Source organism: Tiliqua scincoides, chromosome 5 (genome assembly GCF_035046505.1).
Source record: "Tiliqua scincoides isolate rTilSci1 chromosome 5, rTilSci1.hap2, whole genome shotgun sequence".
NCBI lineage: Eukaryota > Metazoa > Chordata > Lepidosauria > Squamata > Scincidae > Tiliqua > Tiliqua scincoides.
In genome coordinates, this window is record NC_089825.1 from 25307595 (window position 1) to 25322040 (window position 14446).

General features: G+C 40.8%; 1 protein-coding gene across 3 annotated transcripts; it reads left to right on the forward strand.

The window, feature by feature from the left end:
- Nucleotides 1–3858: 3858 nt before the first annotated feature.
- On the forward strand, nt 3859–14165 carry CLDN12 (claudin 12). 3 transcript variants are annotated; one of them, XM_066628528.1, is made up of 4 exons: nt 3867–3928; nt 4629–4747; nt 7359–7419; nt 9519–14165. In XM_066628528.1, the coding sequence occupies exon 4, from the start codon at nt 9531–9533 to the stop codon at nt 10275–10277; it is 747 nt and encodes a 248-aa protein (XP_066484625.1). In that variant the 5' UTR covers nt 3867–3928; nt 4629–4747; nt 7359–7419; nt 9519–9530; the 3' UTR covers nt 10278–14165. The 3 variants fall into 3 exon arrangements, with proteins under 3 accessions (XP_066484626.1, XP_066484625.1, XP_066484627.1); XM_066628529.1 differs by lacking the exon at nt 4629–4747 and having other exon boundaries at nt 3859–3928; XM_066628530.1 differs by lacking the exons at nt 4629–4747; nt 7359–7419 and having other exon boundaries at nt 3898–3928.
- The last annotated feature ends 281 nt before the right edge of the window (nt 14166–14446 follow it).

Below are 14446 nucleotides of genomic sequence, written 5' to 3' on the forward strand. Positions count from 1 at the left end.
GATGCTCAATTAGGTGAAGGAGCCTGGCACAGCAAGGCCCATGAAAGGGGGGATACAGTGGGTATATTATACTGCAGCCCAGGGTCAAAGAGAGAGCCCAGAAGTCAAAGAAGTGACCCCCAGAAATTTCCTGGGATCTTACATTTTCTAATCACATCTAGACTTACAGCCCACAAGTTCCTTCTTTCGCAGCCCATAAGATTCCTTCAGCTCTTGCTGCACAACCGCTGCCAACAGCATGCCATTTCTGACCTGGCCTCTTGAAAGTCATACTTGGGGCACTACTGTGGGCCACGCACAGCAGCGACTGCTACAGTAGTTCTTTGCCTTGTGGATTACATTCCATTAAGGAGTTTATAGAAGCTCAGGGGCACAGCTGCTGAATTACAGTTGCTGCAGAAGTCAGTTCTGATACTTGGAAATTTCCTGGGATCTCAGCTGGCCTCAAGGAGAGCAAAAGATGAAGGCCTGTTTGACTGAGAGGCCAGGTGTACTGGGCAGATAGATCTGGGCTCTGGGAACCTTTCCTATGGGTCCCACCCTCCCTGCCCCCATCGCACCTGCCCCCTTGCCCCTTCCCCCTCCCTGCCCTGTTTCTCTCTCTCCTCCTTAGGAAGGGGCCCAAAAGAATCTTTGTACCTCCTGATAAAATTCCTCTTGGAAGCTTTGACTGGCAGTGCAGGAAAAGGGACTAATGTGGCTTTCACAATGACAAAAGCGTTGCAGAGAGTGTCCTTTACCTTCTTTGCTTCCTTGTACCTTGTCAGGAGCTTCCTAACTGAAAACATGATGCCTGCCACAAATGAGTGACACAGCTGGTCCACAACCAAGGCCAGTGCTATCATTTGACTAACTAGGCAGCTGCCTAGGGCATGGACCTCAGAGGAGCACAGGACTGACCTTTGAGGGGCACAGTTGTGTACAGATTAGTTTTTATAGCCCATGTACAAAATGCAACTGACTATATTTTTTTATTTTAAGATAAATACCATGACATACATAAAACATAAATACCTAAACATCACAATTTTATTTATCACATTTTTATACTGTCCTTCCTCCAAGGAGCTCAGGGTGGTTTACACAGTTCCTCCCCTCCTTTTGTCCTCACAACAACCCTGTGAGGTAGGTGAGGCTGAGAGTGATGACCTGAGGCCACCAAGGAAGCTTCATAGCCGAGCAGGGATTTGAACCTGGATCATCTTTTCCAGGACTATAACATTTTCTTTTGTGTTTAAGAAAGATAATTAAACAGATTGGTTCTCCTTATCCAAAGGTTCAGGACCTGTGGACTTGACTTAACATGGGTTCCGACCTGCTCCCTTCCAGTCACGTCTAGAAGGTGTTCTGAGGTGCAGGGAGGCCACAGCCTTCTTGCATTTCAGAAAGCCTCCTGGAGGGCTTCTGAGCACTTCCAATCATCAAACGTCCAATCATCCAGATATAGGAAGTGATGTCATGGCTGATGTAGCCACAGAAGGGACCAAAACATGGTAGGCATGATGCTTGCATGATGGCATATCCCCTACACCTCCAAGGAAAGCAGTATGTCTAAGGTTGATGCTATGTGGTACTGGCTCTCTGTGAGTGCAGCAAAAGGGGACATTGGCTGCCACGTACTTCCCTTTTACAGCCTTCTGTAGTTCAGGATTAGATCAACAATGCTGCTGAGTCAAGAAAGCAAAGAAATCAGATGACCTTCCAATTCTCCTGAGGTATCTGACTAAGAGAGAGGCTGCTCACCAGTTCACGTCTCTTTCTTCATTGAGCACCTGGTTGTGAGGCCACGAGCCTGTAAGACAAATGGGAAAATAAGAAAACACTGAGGACAATGGGGAGGCACACACACTCCACACCAAGGTTTTTCATTTACCTTAGAGTGCTACATACTAAACCCCGAAGATGGTGAAGAGATTACATGCAGGGTAAAGAAATCTTTCTTTCTTTTTCTTTCTTTCTTTCTTTCTTTCTTTCTTTCTTTCTTTCTTTCTGAAACTATATTTTTATATATGACAATTGTGGCAAGAATATTGCGTGCTAGGTATTGGAAGGTTCCAGAGATACCTTCAGTTGAAGAATAGTGGGTAAAGATATTGGTCTTAGCTGAAATGGACAAATTTGCAATTATTCTTAAAGAGAAGTCAGTAAAGACTTTTATGGACAATTGGAAACCATTCATGGACTTCCTGCACATGAATGGGAAAATGGGTCTAATGAATTATTGATTCGATGATAATTGATATACGCAGTGTTTCTCAAACTGTGAGTCAGGACCCACAAGATGGGTCGCGAGCCAATTTCAGGTGGGTCCCCATTCATTTCCATATTTTATTTTTAATATATTAGACTTGATACTACCATGGTATGTGACTGCATTTGGGGAAATGTGACAGGGCCCAATTCCAGCCAACTTTCCAGCATTGATGTAACCACAATGCAGCCCCAAGGTAAGGGAACAAGTGTTCTCATATCTTGAGGAGGCCTCTGTGACTGCTTCCCCATCACAGGATGCAGTGCATGCTCCACTGGCATGGCTGCTCTGGCGCTGGAAAATTGGATAGGATTGGTCCTACAGACCTGTACTTTTAACAAGCTACTATGTATACTCTTTTAACAGTGATAGTCAATGGGACTTACGCCTGGGTAAGTGTGGGTAGGATTGCAGCCTAGGATTGTTAAAAATTTTCCTGCTTGATGATGTCACTTCTGGTCTTGACATCACTTCCAGTGGGTACTAACAGATTCTCACTCTAAAAAGTGCTAATTGCGTGAGAATCACTGATATACAGTATAGATAATTTTGTTTTGTTGAAAATGTATTTTAGAAATAACCAATAGACTGTTTAAGATATGATACCTAATATGTTATATGATTTTGTAACAGAGCAAAGAAATGTAGATTTAGAACTCCACACTTGCCACACAACTTTCAATACCTGTTTTTATTTTTATTTCTATTTCTAATTTTTTGAGTTTGTATTTGTTAATTTTTGGCATTTTAAAATAAAATTTTAAAATTTTTTTAAAAAATTTTCTTCTGTCTGTCTTAACTCTCCCAACACTCAGTTTAAGTGTATGTCCCCTGGTTCTGGTATTGTGTGAAAGGGAAAAGAACATCAAGAGAGACAGTTAAAGCATCCAGGTCAGACAGCATAACCACATCCTGTGGCAAGGAGTTCCACAGACAAATTACACACTGGGTAAAGAAATATTTTCTTTTGTCTGTCCTAACTCTCCTGACACTCAGTTTTAGTGGATGTCTCCTGGTTCTGGTATTGTGTGAGAGGGAAAACAACATCAAGAGAAATAGTAAGGGCATCCAGGCCAGATGCCATCACCACATCCTGTGGCAAGGAGTTCCACAGATTAATCACATGCTGGGTAAAGAAATATTTTCTTTTGTCCTAATTCTCCCGGCACTCAATTTTAGTGGATGTCCCCTGGTTCTTGTGTTGTGTGAGAGGGAAAAGAGCATCCCTCTATCCATTCTATCCCCTGCATAATTTTGTATGTCTCAAACTTGTGCCCCCCCTTGGGCACCTTTTTTCTAGACCAAAGAGCCAAAACTCCAGTAATCAAGAAGCCCACAAGGCGATGCATTTTAATCCTAATGCACGATTCCATCCTGCAACATGAGCAGCAGACCTACATATAGGAAAGCAGTGACAGTGGGAAAGCAGGAAAGAACAGGCCCAGGTTCAGTTACAGATCTGGCTCCCAAATAAAACAGGTTTTGCACAGGAATCCTGGGAGTTGTAGTCTGCAGGTACAGAGAAAAACAAACAGCATGCTGGGCAGAGACTACAATCCCAGGAGCCTCTCGTGTCCCTGGGAAAAGGCAGCCACTTCCTGAAAAGAGCCAGATTGGGAAGCTGCAGTGTCAATAGCAGGAGAAAGAGAGATCTGGTGTCTGCAAAGTAGGGAGTGGGTGAGTATATGTGGAGAGGGGCTGTCCCTGTGTCCTTTGATCATTATGTTGCATTATTAATTTTGTCATGCTCTGCTGGGTTTGATGATAAATCCTGGTCCTCTCTTTCTTCCCTTTTGTAAGGTTGTTCCCATGAAAGCCTGTTTAGGAGCAGATTGCATTGAGATCTCTGGGGTGCTCTTTCTAATCTAGAGAACATGTTTAGGTGTAAAGATTTTGCAAATACAATTAATTATCATCAATCAATTAACTATTATTCCTTGCATCATACCAACTATGCTTGGAAACAAGATGCAAAATCTGTTTCCTAGCATGGATGGTATGATGCAAAAAATAATTATTATTTGTATTAGCATTTCTGTTCCACCCTTCCTGCCCTGGAGTACAGGCCTCTTCCTCCCCCTTAACCCTGTGAGATGAATGAGGTGGGACTGGTTTGGCAAGCATCAGGCCCTGGTGAAGATTTGAATCTGTGTCTTTGTGCCCTTGGCCTGGCCCTACACCACAATCACCATTAAAGAGATTAAAGGTTTTCCCTCCCCTTGTTGTGTATTTATGTTTAATAATGCTTTATGCCTTGATTCATAATCTAACCCACGCAATTCGGGCAGTGCATTACAGAGCTTGTTTGTGGGCTGTTCCATCTCCTTAGTCATCGTTAGTAACACAAACTGATGACTTTTTTTCTGTTTCTGTCCAGTATTTCAGAATGCCTTATGTGGATTGTGACCATCGATTTCTCTCATTACAAACATACTAAGGCAGTCTTTCTCAAACTGTGGGTCAGGACCCACTAGGTGGGCCATGAGTCAATTTCAGGTGGGTCCCCTTTCATTTCATTTCAATGTGTATTTTATTTTTAATATATTTTTGAACAGATCAGCAACTGCTTAGGAGGGTTCTTTATTTTAAATAAATTTTTAAACTTGTACTTATTGTAGACCTTTAATTTACTTACTTAATTCATTGGATTTGATTTTGTTGTATGGTAGGTGTTAAAAAAAATTTTCTGCTTGATGATGTTACTTTTGGCCATGGCATCACTACCAGGTTACTGACTACCAGGCCATCACTTCTGGTGGGTCCTGACAGATTATCATTCTAAAAAGAGGTGCTAACAAGTTTGAGAATCACTGTACTAAGGCTTTTGTGGCTGGATGAGTTTAAAACATAATTTAAATTGTTTCTCAAGTCTTTAAGCCATCGATTAAAATGCATTGTAGGATCTAGTCCCAATGTTTCACTTTCAACTGTGGAAAGCATCTTCAGGGGATTACAAAGCATCTTCAGGTGCTAACAGTCCTTTCAGCTGTCAGCTGGCTGAACTACCAGCTCCTTCTTGAATTACTAACACTCTTTGCCTGTTCATCATTGCCACAATTTCCTATATAGGTTTTTTCCTCAAAGTTTTAGTCTAGTAAATTTGAGTACTGGAAACCGGGCATTACTTATACTGAGTCTCCTTTTTGTTCATATTGGTTTTATATTTTTGAATTTCAATGGCCTCTCTATAGATTCTAGTATGGTACTGTTGCACTGTAGAAAGAACCTGAGTGATTAGAATTTAGTTGGTGACTAGTTTTCCCAGCATGGTCTGCCACTGCTGATTTTTCATTCTGCTCTAAGCGGCAGTGGCGTTTGTGTTCAATTTCTCTCAATTCTTGTGTGTGATAATCCAGTGATCATTTCCAATGAAGCACATGTGACATAAGCAACAGGGAAAGCGCTTACTAATTAAATATTTCATGCACATTCTGCCATATTCAGATACACATAGCTTAATTTGCAAGTCGCATCAGTGATCCACAGACTGGACAGATGTGCTGCTGATGTGTAAACACTGCTGTTGGATGAGCCATTGCATGTGATAAATACATTTAAATGTGATTTGGGTGGCTTGTATCATATTTGTTTTAGCTCCTATTTTCTGATTAACATGTATCATCTTGAAGCCTCTGAAGAGTCTTTTCTGAAAGACGATCTCTGAATACATCTGCTTTTGCAATTGGATTGGAAACTATAATCTGGATAAGCTGTTGAATTTCCACCTGCTGTTAAAGAAACAATATCCCTGACCAAAAAAATTATTGATAACCTGGTTAAGGGCATAAACCTCATTAAACACAATGGGATTTACTTCTGGGTAGATATGCATAGGATTGTGCTGTAGTGCTTTTTAAAAATAATAGTGGGCACAATCTCTGCTTAATTAAATAATAATAATTTAGGCAATCCTTTCAGGAATTGAATGCTTTTATAGTCATGTTTGTTCACCTTTTGCAATGTTCTTGCAAGACAAGTGTTGAGGGCAGGCACTCGCAACTTATTAGTTTATAGTCCATTTTGTCTTTTTCAAGAAATGTAACACTGTCCTGGGACAGGGAGAGGCATGTATGAAGATGAATTGTTAGAACTCTGTCCTATAATTTTACCATGGTTTGGGTCCCCTCTCCTTGAATGTGATCATTCACATTCAATATTCACAAACTATTGGGTTTTTGAACATTATACTGACTTCCATTATGTGCGCTTCTAAAATGAAGCATCGAGTATCTGTAGAAAAGGATGGTGGGATGGAATACATGTAATTGGAATCTCCTCCTTTTGAAGCCTACCTATTAAATGAAGAAGTTGGAACAGCTAAGATTTGGTTGCTCCACTGAGGTATTCTGTAGTGCAGGATAAAATTATTGTATTGGCAACCTTCAGTCTCGAAAGACTATGGTATCGCGCTCTGAAAGGTGGTTCTGGCACAGCGTCTAGTGTGGCTGAAAAGGCCAATCCGGGAGTGACAATCCCTTCCACACTGGGAGCAAGTGCAGTCTGTCCCTGGTCTGTCTCCCTGGCTATGGGCCTTCCTTCTTTGCCTCTTTGCCTCAGACTGTTGGCAAAGTGTCTCTTCAAACTGGGAAAGGCCATGCTGCACAGCCTGCCTCCAAGTGGGCCGCTCAGAGGCCAGGGTTTCCCACTTGTTGAGGTCCATCGCTAAGGCCTTCAGATCCCTCTTGCAGATGTCCTTGTATCGCAGCTGTGGTCTACCTGTAGGGCGCGTTCCTTGCACGAGTTCTCCATAGAGGAGATCCTTTGGGATCCGGCCATCATCCATTCTCACGACATGACCAAGCCAACGCAGGCGTCTCTGTTTCAGCAGTGAATACATGCTAGGGATTCCAGCACGTTCCAGGACTGTGTTGTTTGGAACTTTGTCCTGCCAGGTGATGCCGAGGATGCGTCGGAGGCAGCGCATGTGGAAAGCACTCAGTTTCCTCTCCTGTTGTGAGCGAAGAGTCCATGACTCGCTGCAGTACAGAAGTGTACTCAGGACGCAAGCAGGATAAAATACAGTATTTACAATTGCTGTTGTAAACGAAGTGGCTCGAAATATGGCTATTACCTAAACATTTATTCCAGAATTTACCTTTTTCCCTAGGTCTATTAGAATTTTTATTCTACTTGCTCTAGTGTTTCCAGTCCTGAAATTACATCTCTTGGTAAGTTTGGATCTTTAGAAAATAGCTTATCTCAACATACACTGAAAACATATCTAACGTGAGTGTCTTCTCTTTAAAATCGGACATTTCTGATCTTAATTGGGAGGTTTTGCTGCCTGGCCTTTCTTTTTTTAAAGTTAACTTTGATTTTTGTTTCTTTGTATTAACTGAAAAATATTCAGTATTGTGTATATAAAATCTCTGCCCTCCCTTCTCTATTCTGAATGAAGACCTGTGTGATGGTGCTGATATATGGAACAAAATTAAGGAATCTTCAAACACAATCCTCGTGTATTCTCCTGGTCTGAATTTAAAAGTTTATAAGTAGGGAAAACAGTGCAGTGAAATAACATTTCACACACACAAATTACAGCAAAATGCAGTTGTTTTTGTTTTTTAATTACAAGTCGTGGCTAGCATTTTAAAGTAAAAGTGCATCCCAGGCCTCCCATTATCAGATAAACAGCCAAGTTCTTGCTAAAATATAAGAACCTTTTTATATGATGAACTAACTAAACCTAAGTACAGGTTGAGTTCTCCTTATTCCCAGCAAATCCATTTAAAAGACAATGTCCCTTTGCTAGGCAATTTAAAAACAGCCTTGCTGTCGGTTGTGATGTAAAACAGAGTCATTAAGTGTCTCTCCAGGCACTTAGAAAGGCTTCAGTCCAAGCCAGCAACCCCTCATTCCTCCCTTCATCCAGAGCGCAGTGCTGGAAAAGAATACGAAGTGATTATCATTCTTTCACATGCTCAGGGGGAAGGGGCAAGGGGGGGTCGCTTGCCTTGGAGTGAAGCTGTTCTAAGTGCCTGGAGAGAGAATGATTGATGAATCGTCAGCTGACTGCCCTATCTCGCATTAATGAGGTTACAGGTCCAACCTTGTTATGCATGGATTTGACTCAACACGAATGGCCACTGCAAATGAGAAGGATTGTTCTGATCCATAGAGAAGGGGAATAATGCACCCCTTTAAAATCACAATTTTAAAAAACTGCTTTTTACTGTTGTGGAGAGACAGTCATGCAAGTGATTACAGGTATAACCTAATTATCCATAGATTTTTCGGGGGGGGGGGGGTCAACAGATTTTTCTATCTCAATGCTGATGAGAAGTTTAAATTAAAGAAAAACAGTCATTTAATAATGCGAGAGAGGGCAGCCGGCTGACAATCCATCAATCATTCTCTCTCCAGGCTTCACTCCTCCCTTCACTCCTTTCCTCTGAGCACATGAAAGAAAGCTAAATGGCAGTGATTATCACCTACTCCATTCTTTCCCCCTCACTGAGGCTCCTGATGAATGGAGGGATTGCTGCTTCCTAGTGAAGCCTAATTGCCTGGAAAGAGACTGATTGCCTCTGTGTGCATTACAAAAGGTCAGCAGGGCTGTTTTTAAATCACTGGAGCAAAGAGACTTTGTTTTTTAAATGGATTTGCTTTAGTGCATTTTTTACCATCCATGTGAGTTGTGGGAATGGAATCCTCATAATAATGAGACTCAACCTGTATTGTTAAATGACCTTTTCCCTTAATGGAAAGGGCCCTTCTCATCTCACTGAGATAAAACTGCAGGTAAAAAAATAGGTGGATATTCATACCTGTATGAATCATACCAAAACGATCACATATTCTTCCCCTGTTTACTACTGCCTCTATTTTCCTCCTCTTCTCTGCGGTGCTAGTTCTCTTACTGGATTTATCTTTTTTAGGTAGACCAGACTGGAGCCTTGTTTACCATCTCCATTCCTGATAAGGCTTAAATATTGCTAGCAATATTTAATCACCTGCATTTCCTCACTTTTATGAGTTGTAGCAAGAGATTGGAGCATAAAAGACCAGATTATATTGCTGTACTAACAAATGCCTGTTCTTTGATAATGGTAACTATGATTCTGTGGAAAGCTATTATTTAGTAAGATGGGGCCAGTGGATCAGAGCCTAGTACACAATTTCCAGAGCAACTGTTGACTCAAAACCATTGACTTCCCCAGTTTCCAGTTTAACTTCTAAGGACTGCAGTGTAAATTATTTCTCCTTTTTGTTGAGATAAATGAATTCATCTGAATACCATTCACCTGATACCGCTTTTCTCCTCCAGGAATCGTTTTATATGCTCAATATGGGTTGCCGTGATGTCCATGCTGCAACCGTCCTGGCCTTTCTTTCCGGAACAGCAGCCTTATCGGGACTCATCGCTGCTGCCCTCCTTCCTAACTGGAGACAAATGCGACTGTACACTTTTAACAAAAACGAAAAGAATGTGACCGTCTACGCTGGGCTGTGGATTAAATGCGTTCGCTTTGATGGAAGCAAAGACTGTGTGATTTATGATACGGAGTGGTATACAGCAGTTGACCAGTTGGATCTGCGTGTTCTCCAGTTGGCCCTCCCCATAAGCATGTTAACCACTGTCTTGGCTCTCCTCCTCTGTTTGATTGGCATGTGTAACACGGCCTTCATCTCAACAGTGCCAAACATCAAGCAGGCCAGATGTCTCATAAACAGCGCAGGCTGCCACCTTGTGGCTGGTCTCTTCTTTCTCCTTGCATGTGTGATTTGCCTGACACCATCTATCTGGGTCATTTTCCATAACCAACAAATGAACAAAAAATATGAGCCGGTTTTCACCTTTGACATCTCGGTGTACATTGCTATTGCCAGTGCAGGAGGCTTACTGTTCACTGCAATTCTTCTATTCCTGTGGTATTGTGCGTGCAAAACATTGCCTTCCCCTTTTTGGCAGCCTTTGTACTCACATGCTCCCAGTGTACACAGTTATGCCTCCCATCCCTATTCTGCACGATCGCGCCATTCTGCCATTGAAATCGACATCCCTGTAGTTACACATGCTTCTTAAAGAATGAGTTTGGAAAGCCAAATGCCTGTTTGCTATCCCAGACCAGGGCAATGCAGGTCAGGTTATTTTTCCACTCTCCTGGAGGTATCTTAAAATTATTTACATGTGGTATGTGCAAAGAATTGCCAGTGGAATTGGACAATTTCTAAAGCTCCTTTATCTTGGTTTACCGCAGAGAGAAATGTAGTGGATGAACAAGCCAAAATTTTAGAAGTTTGCCATGTTTTTGGTCTTGCAGCTATTTATATGTTTGTAAATCTTGAAACCAGTCAGTTTAAGTATATAGGTAATGGAAAGATTAGCACTCGTTTGTTTCTATGTATTCTTGGTCAGTTTCTCCCTTGAACTGTATTTCTGAAAAATGTATTTGGTGGCTCTTGAGTATTTTCTTCAGTTGGATTACATTTTTTACAACTTCTTACCAGTTCAACTTTTAACTTAATTTTAAACACAGGGATTCTCATCATATCATTCATTAATAGCCACTGTGTGTTTTTAAGGAAGAGGAATTCCTTTTGGTGGTGTTGCCTTTTCTTCTTGTATAGCCTCCAATGCATTGCTCAGGCCTCAGGCCTACTGTCCAGGCATTATTGGAGCAGAAACGGAGACAGCTCATTTCAAAGCAGTTGCTGATGTACTGTTCCAATGTTTTCCATTGTGCAAATGCAAAAACATTCTGCTTGTGAATGTTGTAGAATTACAGTCAGTGACCCTTGATCACTGTAACAAATTGATGAAGATTTAGAAGAAGCAACAAATTAATATTTACTTTTTTGGTTTCATAGCAATAATGTAGCCTGAAAAACTAAGTGCTTTTCTTCTTTAGGAAACATTTCTAGATGATATGTTTTCCTCCATTTACACATAGGAAGTGACAAAAATTAAGATTTAATTCTGATACAGTACAACTCCAGTAATCCAAATATTCTCAGGGTTATATAAAGTGGTGCAATAATCAGAAGTTTTGGTTAGTACGAATCCAATTCTATACAGGCTTATGGGTCCATTGAGTTTTTAGGGTACTCCTCTTATAAAATGAATTTTTGGATCACCAGGATTCCTTTTGCTGTACCTTAGAATCAGAATTATTGATTCTAACAGAGTAACAGAATAACAGAGTTAAAGTGAATACTGTTTATTGTTCCTAGTCTAATTGATGCCCTCCAAATTTTAGAATGAGTTCCTGAATCAGGATTATTTTCGATGGGATGCTAAACATTGGTTTGATGTTTTGAAAAATGGACTCTTGAATACTTCTTTCAAAATCAATTATAGTAGTTTAGAAATGTATACTAACTAGAGTATTTTTATATAAATACTGTTTATTGATAGAGATTATTATTGTCAATGTTTGGGCTTTTTAAAAAGGACTCCTGGCTTTTAGTTTGCTTATGTTAGGTTTTTTCATCAACAACCTTATTCTTATTCATTAGACAGAAGTTACTTGCTTGAAGAAAATCATTAGTAATCCTCTTTATACCTTCTGTATGATGAAGGACTTTCTATTGCTCTAGTCTAGGTTTACCAGTTTCCTTGAAAAATAAATATAGAGCATGCAGTCTAATCTCTCCATGCAAGTGATGTGGCCTTAGTGGTATATCACATATTTTGCATGCACAAGGCCACATGGGCAATGCTCAGCATAGAGAGCCACTGCCAGAGTAGACAATGTTCTGACTTGGTAGGTGGCAGCATGATTCGAAGATAATTACTTTCTCCAAAGGTTCTGACCACACTCTAGAAATTAAACCTCTTTCAGGTGTCTTACCTGAAGCAAAACTTGGTCATCTGAATTTGTTGAGATAATAGTTAATAGATAGTTAATAGCTTAATTGAATAGCTAACTAGCACCGGATCAAAGGAAAGCAATTTTTTAAAGAGGGAATTTGCATTATTTTCATCTTTCTAATGTTGTGAGCTCCTCTCCCTTTTTTTCTTTCAGAGTATTAAGCAGCAGAAATTATAAAGCTGAAAATAAGCTCAGGGCCTCATTTAGAATTTGTGACACTTCCCATTAAGAGTTTGATCCTGCTGCTTAGCCCATGTTTAAAATTCTGGGGACAGCAATCTGAGCCACCAGAAATCCCATCTTGTTTTGATTCAGTGATTCTCTGAAAACCTGAGTGCTCTGAATTACGGCGATTAACAGGTCTCAAACTCTTCAACTTGTTCTTTCATAAGTGAACTTTGGGAAATCTTGAAGAGGGTTTTGTGTTTGCATTATATAAAACTCATCGTACCAGATGCATGCAGTTTGTTTCAGAGGTACAATTCATAGTATGATTCTTCAGTTATGAAACGGGCTTCACCTTGAATGTGCAGTTACTGACAAAGATGAAATACTGATGGTGCTACAAGATGGAATAATTGCTGTCCCTTTCCCTCTTCCATTCAGGGTTTAAGTGTCATTCACTTGTTCAGCTGCCAGTCTGGTAAGCAAGTGGAATCCTGCCTTTCATAGGCTTTTCCTTGCTCTTGGAAACTGTAGAAACAGAAAGATCAGTGACCTTTCCTTCTGTGTACCAGTTCCCAGCTAAAAATGTGAATTGTTGCTGACAGATAAATGGTTCTTTAGTTAATTTGTAGAGAGCCCCTCTGCTTTAAAGGGGGTCCATTTTTCTTGCGTTTTAAACATATTCTGTACTGATGATTGAAATGTTTCCAGTGAGATCTGGTTGTGGCTAAGGCTGCAATCCCATAACACTTTCCTGGGGTAAATCACATTGAATTCAAGGAGACTGACTTCTTGCAAATCTAGGTGACCTTAAGTGGGCCTCTTTTTCTGCAGTTCCCCAGCTGCAGTGTTAAGTGGTGGTGTTATAAAGTGGCAAGACACATGACCAGAGAGATGCATGAATATAACAATGTGCTCAGTGGGACTGATCATTTCCTTTCTGTAATCCATTTCCCCACCCTGTGTGCTGCATCACAAGTACCTTGAAGGGTTTGGAGCACTCTGAGGGGCTGTGCAGCAGGGTTGCTTCTGGGAGTGGGAGCCACCACACCCCCATGCATACATAATGGAGCACATTGGATTGCAGCCAAGGTATTGAAATGTTGGAACACGAACAGTGGGAAGCAGGGCCCATGAGAGGGGGGTGCAGTGGATACATTGTGTGTGGGTTAGGGGTCAAAAGGGGGACCTGGAACCAAAAGGAGGACAGCTAGAGATTTCCTGGGATCTCAGAAAATGTTTACATATATTGTATAAAGACCAGCGTTCACACTTTGGGTAAGCCTGCATAGTAACTAATAGAAGTTTTAATAACTCAAGCCCTTGCTAAGTTTTATATATCATAATTAGTAGAAATTATGATCCAGTGGAGAAGGGAAAGGACTCAAAATAAACTGATAAAATTCCTCACAGAGGTCCTACTGGGAAGTGCTTCCAAAAGACTGGGTATGCTTTGCATTGCATAGGTTCCTAATTCCATTTGTATTGCAGCTGTCTGGGACAGGATTTTTGATGTCTGTATTTTCAAAACATTGTTTTGCTTTTCAGTCCACTATGTGGGGTATTCTATATTCATTTGATTGATCCTACACACTATGGGCCAAATGTGTTGGCTGTTGCTGGTTGTCCTATTTTGATGTAACAAAAACTACTGGATCTGAATGTGGGTTTCCTTTTAAGTTGTTTCTTTGGAACTGTATCTTGTTTAGCTTGTACAGATACAGCCATTTTCCAGTACAGAGAGTATGAATTTCAACATTTTTGTCTTGGAGAGCAATTTCTCCATCTCTGTGCTTATGTTTGCATGAAGAAGTACTTTCTGTTCAAGATTTGCCTTCTGTAGAATTCTGTTGTGAGCTTTTAGCAATGTTGAGCTACAGCATACATTTTTATGTAAAAAATAAGTATTTTTAAATAAATTCTTGTCTTGTTTATTTGTGGCTTATTGCAAGGGGTTATCTTAAAATGTTAAAATATCAATGTAGAACATAAGTGACCAGGCCGCTGGAATGGTTTGGGACTTTATTGTACGGTGAGCAGATCCTGGACTGTGTTGCCCCTTCACAATCTTCACAATCTTACCTGAGGGGCAGCCAATGTTCGGTGTCCATCACCACACAAAACTGACCGCTGATCACTTCGGCAGTGGCCAGTGCACGTGTTCTATGTGTTGCATATGAGACTGCCCAGAGGCCTGTTACGCTGCTGGAATGCG

Coding starts and splice junctions, on each gene's coding strand:
- CLDN12 (XM_066628529.1), top strand. CDS start 9,531: ATGCTCAATATGGGTTGCCGTGATGTCCATGCTGCAACCGTCCTGGCC.